Source organism: Vulpes vulpes, chromosome 2, assembly GCF_048418805.1.
Source record: "Vulpes vulpes isolate BD-2025 chromosome 2, VulVul3, whole genome shotgun sequence".
NCBI classification, from domain to species: Eukaryota; Metazoa; Chordata; class Mammalia; order Carnivora; family Canidae; genus Vulpes; species Vulpes vulpes.
In genome coordinates, this window is record NC_132781.1 from 53,419,338 (window position 1) to 53,437,801 (window position 18,464).

At 51.9% G+C, this 18,464-nt stretch overlaps 1 protein-coding gene across 2 annotated transcripts in view; it reads right to left on the reverse strand.

Moving 5' to 3' along the window:
* Positions 1 to 18,464, reverse strand: part of HMCN2 (hemicentin 2) — a 146,287-nt gene that overhangs the window by 5,251 nt on the left and 122,572 nt on the right. For both annotated transcript variants that reach the window (XM_072748358.1, XM_026009226.2), the window contains exons 84-92: positions 17,548 to 17,738; positions 15,949 to 16,030; positions 8,533 to 8,802; positions 5,097 to 5,246; positions 3,545 to 3,682; positions 3,315 to 3,436; positions 2,652 to 2,889; positions 1,445 to 1,507; positions 303 to 437 (exon numbers count right to left, since the gene is read on the reverse strand). In XM_072748358.1, the coding sequence (XP_072604459.1) occupies positions 303 to 437; positions 1,445 to 1,507; positions 2,652 to 2,889; positions 3,315 to 3,436; positions 3,545 to 3,682; positions 5,097 to 5,246; positions 8,533 to 8,802; positions 15,949 to 16,030; positions 17,548 to 17,738 (1,389 nt within the window). The remainder of the gene's footprint in view (positions 1 to 302; positions 438 to 1,444; positions 1,508 to 2,651; positions 2,890 to 3,314; positions 3,437 to 3,544; positions 3,683 to 5,096; positions 5,247 to 8,532; positions 8,803 to 15,948; positions 16,031 to 17,547; positions 17,739 to 18,464) is intronic.

An 18,464-nucleotide genomic window follows, 5' to 3' on the forward strand; every position in this document is an offset into this window, starting at 1 on the left:
CGGGAAGCGGCAGCAGACACAGCATATGTGTGCCCTCCCTGACCTGGTGCCCCTTCATCAGACAAGAAACCGGACAGGAAAAGACACTTGTCCAAGGATAATCAAAGTGCCAGCAGCCAGGCCAGGCCAGGCCCCAGACCTTTGGAGTGCAGCTCAAGCTTTTGCCCTGGTCTCATGGCTCCTTCTGCCAAGAGAGTTCTGCTTTTCCCTGGAGGCCCAGAGTCCCAGTGGCACAGAGCACCTCCTCTACTGAACCCTGGAAACCCTGGAGTATGGACAGCCCCACATCATGCCCCTGTCACCTTCACAGCCGGCCCCATGAGGGGCCACCCGGAAGCCAGGCCTGCAGTCGGGGAGGCAGTGGTAGGACCCAAAGAGGTTCACGCAGCGCTGTCCCTCCTGGCAGAGGTGGGTGTCCCAGGCACACTCATCCACATCTGGGGGCGATATGGGGGCAGGAGCTGATGAACACATGTCCCCCAGGCCCTCCTTGCCACCCTGATCCTGGCCAATCAATGACGCAGGCCCCTCCCCAGGCCCAGGAGCCCCTGACAAGAAAGCCCCACCTCTCCTGCTGGCTTTTTCCCTCATCTTGCCCCTTCCCCAGAAACAGAGAGCCCACCCTGAGGGACCGACAGGCCTTGGTCTGGGGCATCTGATATAAGGTTGCAGATGATGCCCCCTGGGCACCTGGTTCAAAGCACAGCAGAGACTTAGCAGTGCCAGGCCTCACTGGTGGGAGTGAAGGGACGCAGATGGGGAGGGTCAACATCTGGACAGTGTCCTACGGTCACATTTGTTGTCCAGAAACTTTGCAAATGGGACAAGTAGAGCAAGTGGGGCAGACGGGTGTCCACTCACTTCCAACCCCAGTTGTCTGGGCATGACCAGGGAGTGGCAGGAAAGCCCAAGGCTATGTCTAGGCTCAGCAGGTATGCACACCAGGAGCACATGGTGGCTGCCTGCTGGGGGTCCCTATCACCCCCAGTATTTGAGCTTCTCCCATCTGCAGCCCTCATAGTAGGCAATTCCGAAGGGAAACAGGGTGTCGTAACCCTCAGGCTGGTACCCAGTGCCACCAGGAACAGGCCATGTCCTGAGATGTGTGCCCCTGGCCAGGGTCGTGGCTCTAGAATGCCCTGCACACACTGAGGCCAGCTCCAAGGAGAGCTTCTGCCCCTGGGCCCGCTCACCTCTGCAGTTCCTGTCATCCCTGGCCAGGGCAAAGCCTGCCTGACAGGAGCAGGAGAAGCGACCAGGTGCATTGTGGCAGGAGTGAGAACAGGGGCTGGGGCCATCTGAACATTGTCCCTGTCTGGGCGGGTGGCGGGGGGGGCGGTGGGCAGAGCTCTTGTGGTCTGTGCTCACAGGCCCTCCTACTGGCTGGCCAGGACACATCCTCCCTCTCAGACCATCCATGCCAGGGGAAGGGGAAGGCACTCACCCACACAAAACTCTCCCTGGGTGTCCAGATCAAAGCCCTCGGGGCAGCCAACTTCATTCTCTTCTGCGAGGCAAAGGTGATAGGTCGATAGGTCGTTAAGGACACAAGGGCACTGCAGCCAGGGTGCCCCGGAACAGACAGCGGCCCTGGCTGTAGCTCCCTCCTGCCAGTCTGGCCAGGCTGATGCCCCCTCAGCCCTGAGCCAGGCCCACGCCCAGCCAGTCTGCAAGCCCATTCCCAGCCCAGGCCAGTTGGAGGCAGTGGCTGTGGGTCATGTCACGGGCATGCCCATGGTGGGCTGGCCAGGCTGTCAGCTGGCAGACACAGGAGAAACCAGGAAAGGAAAGTACAAAACAGGATGTCCATGCATGCAAAAGCACACTCCTGAGGATCCAGAGGGGTGGATGTGGCCCTGGCTGTGTAAGGGGAAGGGGATGTGCAGAATGGGTAAATAATAGCACCTGGTGGGGGTAGGAAGCACAGGAATTCTAGAGACAGAAAGGAGACCAGGCTCCCTAAATTACTGCAAGGATAGCATGCTTGCTAAAGTAATCACTGGGTGCCAGGTGAGGGTTCCAGAGAAAATTTGGCTATTCCCGATACCCTGCAAGGTGGGTGATATTATGCCCATTTTATAGATGGGAACACTGAGGCTCAGGGAGGACCAGGGCATTGCCCCTAAGGTCCCAGAGCCAGGAAATGGTATGGCTGGATTTGAACCAGAGTCTGTCTGACCCCAAAGCTGTGTTCTTATCACTGTGCCAGGTTCAATGTTAAAAACAAATTGGGAGCTTCAATAAGGGTAACAGGCATATCTTTAGCATCCACTGGTTGAATATGTACAGCATGGCCATGTGGGTGTCCACGGTTCTAATAGCGGCTCCTGACTGCCTGGTGGGGCCTCTGCTGCAGGCACCCTTGAGCAGAGGGCGGCGTATGGCTGGAGTCTTAGACATCAGCCTGAGGGGGTGGGCTTGGACCTGCACCCTGGGGCAGGGGAAGAGGCTCTGGAGGGTTTGAACAGGAGTGACCTGAAGACCTGTGTCCCTGTTGGGGTTGTGGATGGTTGGACAGGAGCAGGGACATGCTGGAAGTGAGTGGACAAGGAGGGGAGGTGTCACCTTGGCTTTCAGCAGGTGCATTTGGAGCCCCTGGTGGGTGTTTAGCTGGGGCAGGGGGGAGTGGAGACAAAAGACAGGGGCCTCACCAGCTTGCAGGGCTGTGGTAAGCTGGAAGTGCAGGGCCTCAGCCTTGGGGTCGAAGGCCGAGCTGATAGCCGAGGCCCGCAAGTGCTGCACCAGCTGGGGTTGGAGGCCCTGGGCCGCGTCGTACCGGATGCTGTGGTTGCAGCGCAGGAATGTGGGAAAGCTGTCCTGCAGGAAGTGCTGTGTGGAGCCCACGAAGAGACGGCCTGGCCCCATCTGCACATAGTGCTCCTCGAAGTCCTGGAGGAGGAGGAGGAGGAGGAGGAGGAGGAGGAGGAGGAGGAGGAGGAAAGGGAGGAGGAAGAAGTGGGGGATAGGGGAGGAGGAGGGGGAGGAGAGAGAGGAGAGGGAGGAGGAGGGTGATAGAGAATGTCTAGGATTTCAACTTCCAAAGGTAGGATCCTCAGCCCCCTGTTCAAGGGGCCAGGGATGCTGGAGGTGGAGGCCTGTGGGTCCTTGAGCAGGTGACCTCCTTTTGGCATTCTTGTGTATGAAATGGGCAAGACACCTGTCCCTGAGAGGCTGGGCCAGGGCATCCTCCCACTGGGCTAAGTCCAGGCCAGGCCACACCCCAGCCCCTGCTGGGGTGTCAGCAGAGGATGCTTGGGGCAGCACATCCCACCTCTCCCCCGCCCTCATCTGCACACCTCGGGGCTAGTCCCCACCTGCACTTGCAGATCTGCGTCAGCCAGGCTCTCAGGGACGACACCACTGACCACCACGTCAAGGAGCAGGAGGCCATTGGAATCCAGGCCCCGGGCCTCCTGGGTCATCATGAGCAGCTCTCCTGCAATCCATCCCCACCCAGCCTGGAGTCAGCATGGGGGAGAGGCCCTGGGCTCAGGCTTCAGCCCCATGTGGCCCACCGGGAAGGAGATGCCCCCACCCCGCTCACCTGTGGCAAACTCCACATGCGACTCCTGTAGGAAGCTGCCACCCGTCAGAGAGTGGCCATTCAGGGCATCCCCATTCTCTCCAGCCAGGGCCCAGTAGATGGGGGCGATGGTGACCACGAGCACCCGCATCAGGGGCCCTGCATGGGATGGGCGTGGAGGCTGGGTCAGGGCCAGATCCTGAGGGCTGCCACTCTCCCGCTCAAGATCCCTCTGTAGCTCCCTGTTGCCGCAGGAGGGCTTAGCCCCTTCCCTCCCTGCTCAGGCCCAGCCCTATGATCACCTGAGTCAGTTATTGGATCAGACCTGGGAAGGGGTGAAGGCAAATATCCAGTCTGTGGAGTGGTTGTGAAAACGAACAAAATACATTTATACAAAGAAGGGCATGTGACTTGTTGATATTCAACTCAGTTGAACAAATCTTGAGAGTGACTGGGTCACCAACCAAGCCTGGGACATATGTGCCGGACCAAGCTGAAAACCAGACAAGTCTCCTACCTTGCAGACACCTTCCAGAAGAGCCTGGGAGAGGAAGGCCATTGACTTTGAAAATAGAGCCAAAAAATCGCTCTGGACATGGATTCCCAGACCTTCATGTGATGCCCAGCCCTCCTCACAGGGCAGGGGGTGCCTCGGTCCGGGAAAGGGGAGACCCCACTCGCTGGGGGTCAGGGGTGGTTGAGCTTCTCAGGGAAACTACCGGCTCTGAAGAGAGGCGGGGAAGACCCAGGCTCATGGGCAGCAGAACCGTCTTCACCCTTCTATGCCTGTTTCCACCACATGGAGGCTGGCCCACCTGGCTCAGGGCCAGCTGCTTCTCCATGGCTCCTGGTTGGGCAGCTGGAAACAGCAGCCATACCCGGGCAGCCTCCCACCTCACTCGATCCCTGCTGACAGCCAGCCTGGAACGACCCCCAGCCAGAGCCCCCTGACCCCACACTGTTCACACAGGTGTGTGGTTGAGGGCAGCTCTGGAGCAGCCACTTCTGGCAAAGACCCAGTCAGCAGTGTCCTCTCCCTGTTCTGGACCTCCAGGGTGCCCTGGGAAGGGCGAGATAGCAAGGTCTGCAACATCACTCTAGAAAATTCCATCTGCTAGTGCACACTGATTTATGACTCTGTGACAGTGGATATTCCTTGCTTCTCTGGGCCTTCTAGCTAAAGTTATTCTCCTCGCTTCCCCCTTTCTGTCCCCTCCAGCCCATCCATACCCCCTGACTCCTGCCTTTTCTATCAGCTCTTCACAGTGTGGGAAGCGGGGATCACCCACTTGGCAGTCAGTGATCTCCAAAGCATTATCTGTCTGCATTCACATATCCTGGTTATTTCACACTGTCTCAGTCTATAATTTTTACTTTGTTCTGTTGGGAGGTGGTGGTGGTGAGGAGGAAGTGGCCCACACCTAAATCCACTTTGGCTAAGACTCAGACTTGGATCTTAGGGGCAGTCAGATTCCCTCCAGCCATCAGGCCCTGAGCCAGCCTCAGAACATGGGAGTTGCCTCCTCCTGGTGGAGGAGCCCTAGGCGCAGGACAGGCTCTGGCCCCCACTTACCCACATTCGCAGGGATGTGGCTAATGCTGCTCTGGATGGTGGTGACCCCAGAGCGTGCCTCCTGTTGCACAGTGGTATTGAGGGTCGCCCTGCTAAATTCTTGGCCATTGATCACGCCGGACATGCTGCCCCGGCTCCCGTGGGGCTCCCCTGTGAGGAGGGAGGAGAACAGTAAGGTTATCCACCTCTGTGCCCTCAGAGCAAGCAGATACTGTCACCCCCTCCATGGAGGAGAAACTGAGGCTGGGAGACAGGAAGTGACTTGCCCAAGACCACACAGCTTGTGGGTGATAGGCTCATTGCCCAGGGGATCCTGACTCTGAAAGCGAGGGGGAGGCTTCAGAGAGGTGCCCTGCACTGGGATGGTGCTGGCTTCTGATTCTGGCTCTGCCATCACCTATCTAGATCTCTGGGCAAGTCAGGACCCTAAGACACACTTGAGCTGGCTTATCTTTAAAACGAGGTGGTGGGATCACAGATGTGTCAAAGACCTGTTGGGTTCTAAAATCTAAAATGCCAGGAGCCCGTGATGGAGGGGCTGGCATGCTGGAGGAGCCAGGGCACCAGGCCAGGACCTGAATGCTGTCACCTGAACATCCTTTATTTCATCACTGGCCCTGGCTCCAGCTGCCCTGCAGCTGGATTTCCAACAGCAGCCAGGCGGCCTACAGGCTGGTGCTCTCCAGCACTAATCAGATGGATGGGGTGGGCACAGAGGGCACTTCCTCTGGCTAATGGACCAGCTGTCTCTTCCGCACAGATGGCATTCAAGGAGCTGAGACATAGAAGCTAGCCTGCCTCTTTGCTTACCAGCTCTCTGGGGAAATTAACAACCAATTGCCCATGATCTGTTGGAAAAATAACATAAAACACTCAACTGCCAGGATCCTAAATGGGTAAATCAAGGGGCTGGTTAATTTTGGATTCCAGGAAGCAGTGCTGTTTCCTGCAGCCCAGAGCTGGGGTCTGATGAGATTTGATGCCCATCTGGGACATCTCTCATCAATATCCGCAGCTCTGGGGTTTATGGGAGGGACAGCAGCAGGCCATGAACCTACCCCTGGCATCTTAATAAGGGGAAGAGGAAGGAGTCAGGTGCAGATACGAAGGCAGCAGTATGGCCTGGCATCTTTCAAAGGGGACAAGAAATTGGAGCCTGGGAATGACAAGCCACCATCAACTTTCTCAGACATAGGGTGACTCAGCAGCCTCTTGCCTCCCAAGAGGGGGCCCCCAGGCTGATGGGAAATGAGGAAGAGAAGACTGTTCACAGTGAGGGAGCCTCAAAACCTCTGAATATGTTTTAGCTAATTTTAGCAATGCCCCCTGGAGGGACTGACCCCATAGACATATTCAGGCCAGCACACAAAGATGTGCACCACAGTGTCATTTTTAGGGGTGGGGGAGGACTTGAAACAAAACAAAACAAAACAAAACCTAAACCTGTTGCTTATGTAACAAAGCCAACAGCAGTTAAGTTAGGAAAGTATCCCTGTGGAATATTTTCATATTCAACACTGAAGAAGATATAGACTGGTTTTATTATCATGGGGTGTTGTCTATAACAGAGTAAGAGGGCAGCCCGGGTGGCTCAGCAGTTTAGTGCCGCCTTCAGCCCAGGGCCTGATCCTGGAGACCTGGGATCGAGTCCCACGTCGGGCTCCCTGCGTGGAGCCTGCTTCTCCCTCTGCCTGTGTCTCTGCCTCTCTCCCTCTCTCTCTCTCTGTGTCTCTCGCGAATAAAATAATAACTTTTTTAAAAAAGGAAAAAAGCCTCTCTTTATATTTTGGGGAAAAAATATACCCCAAGTGATGGCGTAAAGCTATTTCTGGTCATTGAAGGTGAGAAAATTGGTAATTAATTTTTTCTTCATAGATTTTTTCCTAAATGATCTGGTCTTCCTATAATGAGCATAGAGGAGACTTTAAAAATGGTTGTTTCCATTTAAAAAGCAAGGAGGCTGTTATGAGTTGAATTATGCCCCCTTAAAAAGATGTGTAAAAGTCCTAACCCCCAGACCTGAGGATGTGACCTTATTGGAAGACAGAGTCTGGACAGAGGTGATCAAGGTAACATAAAGTCATTAGGGTGGGCCCTAACCTATTAACTGGTATCCTTATGTGAAGGGGAAATTTACAGACAGGCACGTCCCCAGGAGAAATGCCATGGGGACTTGTAGGCAGAGATTTGAGTGATGCTTCTATGAGCCAAGGAGCGCCAGAGGTTGCCAGCAAACCACCAGAAGCTGGGATAGGGGCATGGAGTGGACCCTCGATCATAGACCTTAGAGGGAACCAACCCTGCCTATGCCCTGATCTTAGATTTCTGGCCTCCAGAATAAAGAGACAATACGTTTCTGTGAAGCCACCCAGCCTATAGGACTATTCTCTGGCAGCCCCAGGAAACTCATCCTGAGGCCATGTGCAGAGCTCTGTGGTTTGGGGTGGGGGCTTCCGAACAGAAGAGCATAAGGACTGGGACCAAGCTCTGAAATAAAGGGAGGGTCTGCTCAGACCTCAAGCCGCCCCCGAGACAGCATCCATGGCTGGGTGTCAGAGAACCACTGGATTTCTGGAGCTGTGTGTCGTCGTGGTGTTCTGTCCCTGTCTGCAGGAGATGAGGGGACCAGGGAACAGAAAGAGTCCCACAGTGGGATGGCAATGGATTTTGAGTGGCTTTGCAAGGGCCAAAGTGTCAAGTCCCAAGACCAGTTAGTTCAGGGGGAGCCACCTGGAGAGGTGTTCTATGGGGACGTGGAGCACTGTGTGCGGCGATAGATTAGCGACAGCTGCTATGGCCAGGGATGGAAATGCGAAGCCACAAGTATGGAGTATTTGCTTCTGAGACACAGAAATGACCTTCAGAAATAATATTTGGGGACTTTCCATTTGTGTGGCCTGAGTCATTTTACTGTGGTTTCTCAGGATAATCCTTTTCTCTATTTTGAAGCTGGCTCTGCCCTCAGGCAGAAGGGAGCTGAATGGGGAGGCCAGAGATGGCAGGTGTCGCTAACACCCGAAAGCAGGGTCTGTTACCACCTCCCTACCACGGTCTCATTACACGGCAACCCCCAAAGCAGGGCCCATGAAGGTCCTTGTTTTATTCTGCCTACTTCACGGAATTGGGGAATATCCAAAAAGAGGACACACGTCTGTGCCAAGTAAGCCGGAAAAGCCACGGTTCCTGTCCAGTATGAGTGGCAAACAGCCCCTTGGAGCCTCAGTATTCCCAACTGTAAAGAGCAGGGTAGCTGAGATGACCCATAAGTCCCCACCGGCAGGTTCTCCCTAAGTTTGTGACTCTAAGCAAAGGGAAGAGTCGGGGTGCTCGGCAGGGCAGGGGGGCCACGTCCCCCCCCTCAACACACAAATCCCCACCAGAGCAGGAGATCGTGCCTCCGTCCGTCCTCCAAGGTCTGAGTGGGGATGCCCCATACCTCTCACGGCCAGGATGGCCTGGGCTGTGGTGGAGCCCAGGAGGTTGTGAGCGACACACTCATATGTGCCCGCGTCCCCCGCCTCCACTCGCTGCAGCCACAGGCTTCCGTCGGGCAGGGTCCTGAGCCGCTGGCTGGCCCGCAAGGGTTGGCCCGCTCGCAGCCACTCCACCGTGGGCGCCGGCTCTCCTGAGGCCTGGCACTGCAGGGCCACGTCTTCCCTGGGCCTCACGGTCACATCCTGGGGCTTCACACTGAACACCGGGGCACCTGTCAGGGAGCCCAGGGCAGCTTTAGAAATCGTTTTATTATTTTTATACAATTATTCATTCAGACCGGTTAGAAAATGCAGAGGTAGAAAGGGGAAAATTAATCACAAGTGGGGGCACCTGGGTGGCTCAGCGGTTGAGTGTCTGCCCTTGGCTCAGGGCATGATCCCGGGGTCCTGGGATCGAGTTCCACATTGGAACTCTTGTGTCTTGTGTCTCCACCTCTCTCTGTGTCTCTCATGAATAAATAAATAAAATCTTAAAAAAAAATAACAAGTGATCATCACATCCAACTATGGTTCTAACAATATTTCTTTCGAGACTCTGCTTCCCAGAATATGACTGTATTGCTCACAGCTGCTTGCTTGCTTCTTTCCTTTCTATCCCCACGATAAATCCTAAGTGCCTTGCGGTGACATGAAATATTTGTTTTTAGTGCCCACCTTGGTGTCCTGTTTGGGTCTATTACAGGGATGTTTCCAATGTGGAGCCGCCACTTGGTGCTGGACAGGAGACGGGGCCCGTCACCTGCTGTGGGTGAGTCTCACCATGTGGCTCCCTGACCCTCAGTCTTCTCATCTGGAAAATGGCAATCCCTGTCCACCCTCCCACAGACCCTCCAGGGCGGCTGGGGGGAGGGGGCAGCAAATGGCAGGTGCCAGTAGGTGCGACCCTGTGGCCACCAGGTCCCACAGCCGCCCTAACAGACGGCCACAAATGCAGTGGCTTAAAGCAGGAACAGTCTACTGTCCCCCAGCTTGGGAGGCCAGGGGCCCAAACCCGCTGCTTCACGGGCTAACATCACAGATCCCGCTTCCTTCGGAGGCTCCGGGGCAGAATCTGCTTCTTGCCTCTTCTGGCTTCTGGTAGCTTCTAGCGTTCCCCAGCTTGAGGCTGAGTGCCTCCAGTCTCTGCTTCCATCTTTCCCTCTCCCTCCTCTTCTTCTCCCTTCTCCTCCTCCTCTTCCTTCCCTCCTCCTCCTCCCCTTTCTCCTTCTCTTCCTCCTCTTCCTCATCTTCCTCCTCTTCATCCTCTTCCTCCCCTTCCTCTTCCTCCTCCTCTTCCTCTTCTTCTTCCTCCCATTCTCCTCCTCTTCCTCCTATTCCTTCTCCTCTTCCTCCTCCTCTTCTTCCTCTTCCTCCCCCCCTCCTCCCCCCATATATGAGTTATATGCCTCTCTGTTATAAAAGCACTTGTGGTAACATTTAGGGCCCATCAAGACAATCCAAGGTAACCTCATCTTCAGATCCTTCATCACATCCACAAAGGTCCTTTTTCCAAATAAGATCACATTCACAGGTTCCAGAGACGAGGACATGGTCATGTCTGTGGGAGCCACTTATCAGCCTGCCACAGCGCGTGTCTCCTAAAGTGGAACATACGCCTGCTGTATGTCGCAGCCCCTCCTGGATCCAGGCCGAAACAGGAATGTGTAAGCGTGTCTGCCAAAGCCATGTGTTAGAATCCTGAAGCGGCGCTTTCATAAGTGCCCCAGAGTGGAGTGGAGCACACATACCATGGCCATCCACGTAGTGGCAAACCATACAGCAACGAGAGTGGATGCCCTCCACGTGCAATCTCACACCTCTCACACGGTGTTGTGCATAAGAAGCCTGACACAAGAGCACCTATGAAATGGTTTCACTTAAAGGTCAGAAATAACAATAACACGATGCTGGCCATAGCCGTGAGAAGAAGTCAGCAAGTCTGCTCCCCCAAAAGCCAAATACAACACTTGACAAAAGTATCCAAACCAAACTCTATCAGGGCCCTAGAAGTCCATGAAAACCAAACAACAAATTGAGAATCATTTATCCACAAGAAGCTTCTAGAACTTCAGGCAAGAACAGTGGAGGTGGCTGGCCTGGGGCTGCTCTCATCTCCCATCCTCAGTCCACCTTGGTCGTCAGAGTGGTTTTGCTTGGGTGGGGGTATGTGGCTGGCTTTGAACCCTACAGTTTTTGCTATCCCAAGGAACTGGCTTGATTTGCAGACAAGGATGCCGGCATATTCTGAGACACTGGGGTATTGTTGGGGGTTGGGTCAGAGCTGGCAGGAAGCAAATGGGGGAACTGGGACTTTTTTTTTTTTTAAGTTTTATTTATTTATTCATGAGAGACACAGAGAGGCAGAGACACAGGCAGAGGGAGAAGCAGGCTCCCTGCGGGGAGCCCGATGTGGGTCTCGATCCTGGGTCTCCAGGATCATGCCCTGGGCGGAAGGCGGTGCCAAACCGCTGAGCCACCTGGGCTGCCCAGGAACTGGCACTTCTGCTGGCCTGAGGAAGCCAGGGGAACAGCTGGAAGCTTAATGAGAAGAGCCTGGAAATGGGGGAGCCGTGGAAAGGCCAGATCAGCTCTCCACACATCCCTGACTGCCGTGGACCATGTACACCCGTGCAGGAATCTGGGCTGGGACGGGGTTGGGGGCCTGCAAGAGTCAAAGCCGAGGCCCACCCCATAGCTGCCTGAGCTCTGAATCACTCCATGGCCACACGCAAAGGCACTGATGGAGGAGGATGGGGTCTTACTTTCTTCACCCTTAATTTTTGGCAAGTTTGGCTGTGATGCATAAGGTGCAGAATTTCCTTGGGCTTACCCTGTTTGAGTTTTATTCACCTTCTTGAACTTATAGGCTTTCATCTTTCATGAAATTTTTGCAAAATTTCAGCTCCCATTTCTTTGAATACTCCTCACCCACCCATCTCTCCTTTCTCTCTGGGACTCTGATGCCACCATGTGCGAGTTCAGCTTTAATCCCACGTGTGTCCCATGTAAAAATGAAAAGTGACAACCTTATAGGAGAGGATGTGACCTTAGGCTGGCAAACATTTTTTTTTTCTAGATATAATACCAAACCCACAGTCTATAAAATACAAAATCAATAATTTGGACTTCATCAAATTTTAACGCTTTTGCTCTTCCAAGGTACCCACATGGGTTTGAAGCTTCGCTTCTTGTTTCTTTCGGGTCTGTTTTCTCTCTGTTGTTCAGACGAGGTAAATTCTATTGTTACATCTTCAAAGTGACCGATTCTTCCCTCTGTCCTGTTCATACTGCTGTTATGCCTGTCCATGGAAGTTTTCATTTTATTATCAATTAAGTCCTAAATCTTCCCTTTGGTTCTTTGTAGCTCCCATTCATGCTGTCGTGTGTCAAGCATTTCTAATGTTTCCAGACATTCTTAATGACACTTATTTTTAAATCCTTGTCAGAATATTCCAACATCTATTGGTATCTAGTGGATCAGCTCTTCTCATTCAAGTTGTGATTTTCCTCGTTACTGGTAAGACGAGTGAGTTTCAACTGCTTCCCAGACACTTTGTGAGTATGACAAGCCTCTGGTTCTTATGTCAATCTTCCATCCTAGCAGGCCTCCTCGGCTGCTGCCAAGGGAAAGGAGGTGCTGCCTCATTGCTGCCAGATGAGGGCAGAAATCTAGCTTCCCTAGCTGGCTTCCGTGGGCACCCCAGAACAGGTGTTCCACTATTGGTGGACAGGCATGGGAGTTCAGGGTTCCCACTTCTCTCTGCCGATGTCACTCTGGCTGGGGGAAACACCTGTATTGCCCCTCACTTGGCCTCAGCTAATGTCACCCCCCTAGGAGGGATGCAGGGATGCCCGGGATAGGGGACAAGGGTGAAGTGCAGGCTCCCCACCCACTTGGTCTTCACTGATAGGGCTTGGGGGGGGGATATAGTTTTTTTCATGATGTTTGGTTGGAGTAGGGTGGTCATTATTGAAAAGCTTTCCATCTTGCTGTGTTGTTCCTTTCCTGGCCCTTTAGCAAGAGGAGCAGGCTTTTGTCAGGGCTCTTTGTATATGTGTGTAAAGACCCTTGGCAGTTCCAGGTTGTTGACTTCTCAAGCATCCTGCCCAGGATACACAAGGCAAAAAGAGATATGAGGGAATCCACTGCCATGTCACTCCACAGGTCCCAAGATCCTCAGTTAATCTTTTTTTCTCTGTCTTTCAGAATCAATGTTTGTCCTCTATGTAAAGTCCAAGGTGTTCAGCTGTACTCAGCAGGAGGAATGGAGAGAAGTGCGTCTACACCATCTTATCTGGAACCCCCCACTCTGCCCCCTGCAGTCCATGACAAAAATTTTCAACAAACTAGGTATAAAATAAAACTTCCTCCACCTGATAAAAAGCCACCTACAAAACCCCACAGCTGCCATCACACTCAATGGTGTAAGATTGAATGCTCCCTGCCTACAGCTAGGAACAAGGCAAGGCCATCTGCTCTCTCCACTTCCTGTATCAGAGGGTTTAACCAATGCAAAGCAGCAATGCAAGGAAATGAAAGATATCCAGAGAGGCAAGGGAGAGGTAAAACTGTCTCTCCTCATAGATGATGTGTAGAAAGTCCTATACACAGAAGCTCTTAGGGAATCTAGCAAAAATGACCAGGAATCAGTAATGAATTTAGCAAGGTTTTAAGAATCAGATACAAAAATCAATTGGATTCTTGTATATTAGCAATGCAAAATCCAAAAATCAAATGAAGAAAACAATTCCACCCACGATGGCATCAAAAATAACAAAATACTTAGCAATTAATGTAACAAAATAGGTATAAGACCTGTGAACTATAGAACATCACTGAGGAAATTAAGATCTAACTAAATGGTACAGAGCAATTGAATATCCATATACAAAAAAAAGAAGAAAAAAAAGAATTTAGATCCTTATTTCACACAAAAATTAACTCGAAGTGGATAACTGACTTCCATGCAAAAACAAAAACTGTCAACATTATAAGAGAGACTGTGACCTTAGGCTGGACAAAGATTTTTTTTAGATACAATACCAAAACCACAGTCTATAAAATACAAAATTGATACATTTTGACTTTGTCAAATTTTAAGGCTTTGGCTTGCAAGGCATCGATAGGAAAATGCAGAGAAAAGCCACAGAATGGAGGGAAATATCTGTAAATCACCTATCTGATAAAGGACTTGTATCCAGATGACATAAAGAATCTTAGAGCTCATTCATAAGACAAACCACCCAATTGTAAAATGAAAAAAAAAAAAACCATCAGAAAAACACTTATCCAGAGCAGACATATGAATAGGCTGTACACACACACAAAGATGCTCAATATCATTAGTGATTAGCGGGATGCAAATTAAAACCTTAGTGAGATACTAGTCAGCACCCACCGTATGGCTGAATAAAAAAAGGCAGACATGGAGTGTTGGCAAGAATGTAGAGGAACCGAAGCCTTAGACACTGCAAGAAAAGAATAGTATAGCCAGGTTGGTGGGTTCTTGAAAAGTCAGCTAGACCAAGCAAGGCACTCCTCGGAATCTTACCCGGACAGAGCAGGACACATATCACACGAAGACTTGCATGCTGCTGTTCACAGCCACATTATTCATAACAGCCACAAATCAGAAACCATCTAAATGTCTAGTAAATGTGAATGGATACCGTTCAGCAATAAAATGGAATGAAGCACCAATATGTGCTATGATATGGATGAACTTCCAAGACATTAATGAGTGAAAGAACTCAGAACTGAAGACTATACAGGATTCTATTTAGATGAGAATTCCAGAAAGGCAAGCCTGCAGAGGTGGAAGGCAGGTGGGCCATTGCCTGGGGCTGGGGGTGGGAGCAGCTGGGCAGCAGGAGCCCCTGGGAGTGATGAAACCCAGCCCAGAAATGGATCGTGCAGATGGATGGACAATGCTCTAAATTGACTGAGAATCGTTAACTGCAGACTTATAATGGGTGACTTTTTTCACTTTTAAAGAGTGTGGTAGAAAACATATAACATAAAGTTTACCACCTTGCGCATTTTGAAGCATACGATTGAGTGGCGTGGAGCAGGTTCACACTGCTGTGCAACCCTCACCACCATCCATCTCTGGGACCCTTCCATCTTGCAAAATGGAAACCCTAGATCCATTCAAGCACATCTCCCCATTGTCCACCCCACTCTGCTTTCTGTTTCTATGACTCTGACAACTCTAGATATCCCATATAACTGGAGCCATGCGATGTTTGTGTTTTGGTGACTGCCCCATTTCACTTGACGTCCTCAAGCTTTATTCCTATTGTAGCAGGTATCAGGATTTTCTTCTTTTTAAGGGTGAATAATATTCCTCTGTATGAATGGGTGAATTTTGTGGTATATATCTTAATAAAGCTGTTTTTTAAACGTAATCTCTATGCCTAACATGGGGCTCGAACTCATGACCCTGAGTTTGAGTCACATGCTCTACTGACTGAGCCAGCGCTTCAAGCTGGGTTTTGTTTGTTTCTTTTTAAAGGCAAAACTCTGGATAGGGATTACCTGGGGCCTCTAGAGGGCATTGACTGGAAAGGGGTATGATAGGATGATGGAAGTGCCTGGCAGCTGGTAGTGTTCCATTCTTCTGTATCTGCTCTGGGTGCAGGCTAACTTGGTGGGTTCATGTTATGAAAATTCATGGAGGGGTGCCCGGGTTGCTCAGTCAATTAAGCATCCGATTCTTGATTTTGGCTCCGGTCATGATCTCAGGGTCATGAGATCAAGCCCCATGGCTTTGCACTGGGCATGGAGTCTGCTTAAGATTCTCTTTTTCCTTTCCCTCCGTCCCTCCCTGCCTGTACTCTCTTCTCTCTCTCAAAATAAACAAATAAATAGATGAATGATTAAAAAAGAACATTCATTGAGCTGTACCCTTGTAACATCTGTTCTCCCTATGTGTGTTAATCTTCAATAAAAAGTTTTATTAAAAATCCCTACTTAGACAATTTCACAAGGTTACTTTGAGGTCCAGATGGTGCTTTGTAAACTACCAGGTGTGTGGCAAATCCAAGAGCTGTCACTATGACCTTGTTGATGGTTGTGAGTTTGAATAAATGGGTCCCCTGCCCAGGCCTGGCTGTGGGGTCCCTGGACCTTCATTAGCCCTGACTCTGCCTTCCATTCCATAACTGGGCAGTCATTTCATAGGACTCCAATTGTGTGCTCTCAACGAATATTTGTTGGAGAATTCCGAGTCCCTGGCCCTGCCTCTCTGCCCTCCATTGTGATCAGACAGCCTGGGATGCACCACCCCAACCTCAGCATAGCTGCCCCCTGGAGCCCCCAGTGCCCACCTTGCACTGTCCCCACCCAGGGCCCAGGTGAAGGGGAGGCCGAGACTCACTTTGTAGTACGAGGATCACCACTTTCTCCACCGCGCCCATCTCATTCTCTGCGAGGCACTGGTATTGGCCGGCGTCATCCATCTGCAGGGGGTCATGGGAAGGGAGCGTGGTGTTTGGGAATGCAGAGTGATGGGGACAGCAGAGCATGGACACAGGGGACTGGAGTAAGACCGTCTAAGAAGAGCTTAGAGCACGAACCAGCTGGGGGCTCGTGGAGTCCATCAGAAGAGCCTCCGTGGCCTCCTGTGTATAGACATCCAAAGAGAATCCAGCCCCTTTCACACCTAGAATGTGGGGCAGTGGTGATGAAGAGCATGGATTTGTTGCCCTCAGTGGAGGCCCATGCTGCAACAGCATGATTTAGAGCCCCCTCTTCCAAACTGGGTACAATGAAGTATTATCACTCCACAGTGCACTGCTAGGGATTCCTTGAAAAAAGGGTTTCATGGTGAAGTAAGTTTGGGAAACACTGAGTCAGCGAACCACCCACTCTGGCTGCAGGATTCCTTGGGGCTATTGTTGTGCAGGTGTGGGCTGGGAACCTTCCAGAGGAGAGATGGTGTGCAGTGTTTTCCCAGTTTAGTGAGAGGGAAGCTTGTCTACAGGATGCCCCCCCCACCCCCCTGCCACGGCCCTGTGAGGAAGCCCAATGAGAACACAGCTCAGATTCACTCCAGAGCAGCAGCATTACCAGGAGTGGAAGCTGGGGGACAGCCTGAGACCACCGTCCACACCCAGAAGGCGGCTCCCAAAGGACTACAGAGGCATCACAGCATGCAGGTCAGAGTGGAGATTTGGGGTCAGATCAGGATAGGGCCAAATCCGGCTCCACTGGTGACTGTTCTAGACTCGTTACTAGTACACCACCACGTCTTTGGAACGTACCCTCTCCTCATTGCTAAAATGGGGATCAGAGCTGCTAGGATTGGGCAGGAAATCATGCTCGTCAAAGCAAAAGGATCTACCACTGCCTGGCCCGTGGTGGAGACTCGGGTAACGGTAGTGGGCAACAGCAAGGGCCCCTAAGAAATACCTGACAGGACATCCAGGACAATCCAGGATTGCGGATTTCTGCAAGACCCCTGGGACTTGGGACTCAGAAGGGAAGGAGTGTGGGGCTGCCCCAGGGCTCAAGGCTTTGGAAAGAGCATGGAGCAGGAGTCAGGAGAGCTCGGAGGGGGTCCTGCCTTGGGCACTCACTGGTCATGGGCTTCTCTGAGCCTCAGTGTCTTCATCTGTAAAATGGGACACTCTTACCTGTCTACTCTGCAGCATGGGGTCATTAATAAAACCATTTATTGGTATCACCCAGGGGCCAGTCACTCTTAAATACCTGGCATGGGTCATCTCACTGATTTATTACTATAAATCTATGAGGTAGAAACAACTATAAGCCCCACTGAATGGCTAGAGTGACTGAGGCACAGAGAAAATTCACCAGCTGGGTGTCACTTGACATAGTGGTGGGGAGAATCTGGGTCCTGGGCAGGAAGGTGCTTTGTAGACTGTAGTGGACAACGGAAACCTAAAGAACCCTCCTAGGCCATCAGAAAAGGCTGTGGGCTGTCCCCACCCCAAGCCACCGGGCCCTGCCTTGCCTCTGTCCTGCGGATGCTCAGTGAGCCATTCTGTAGCCGGTGCCGGAGGCGGCTGCCTCGGAAAGGAAGGCCATCTTTGATCCAACGGATGTCAGGTGCTGGGACTCCATGGACCACACAATCTAGCTGGACGCTGCTCCCCACAGGCTCTACCAGGTAGGAGAAGGCCTCCCCTTGCAGCACCGGGGCTTCTGCACCAGGTAATGTCAGACAAAGTATCAGAAAGGAGGTGTCCTCAGGCTCCGCCTCTCCCATAAACCCATCCCCAGAAGCTCCTGCTGGCCCAGCATGACTGGATGGTCACGCATCAAGGATGGCAGACAACTTCCATGTCATGGGGCAAGTGAAACAGACTGCCAGGAACACGGATTTGAAACTGAGTGGGATAGTGCTGCAATCAATTAGTGATGCCTGCAACAGGCACAGGCATAAAAGCAGGGTTCTGAGTGTCATACACTTGCTCTAGTCGATGGGTTATCCCAGCTGCAGAGTACCTGCCGGGGACTTTGGGAAACAAAGACTACATAACCACTAGGACACCTTCGTTGGACACAGCAACACTAAGACATCCCTGATCCTCACTTCATGCAAATCTTTTTAAAAAAATAATTAACTAATTGGTTAATTAATTGATTTAGAGTGCATGAGTGAGGGGGAGGGGCAGAAGTAGGTGGAGAGAGAGGAAGAGAGCATCTTAAGCAGACTGTGCTGAGTGTGGAGCGTGATACTACCACCCACAAGATCATAACCTGAGCCAAAATCAAGCATTGGATGCTTAGCTGACTGTGCCAGGCAGGTGCCCCACGCTAATCTGAAACCACACTTGGCTGCTGGGTGTCAGTTTCCATGCTTGCAGGTTTCCCAAGGTTCAAACCAGCCACAGCTGTGTCCTGGTGCCCTGGGCTGCTCTTGCCCTC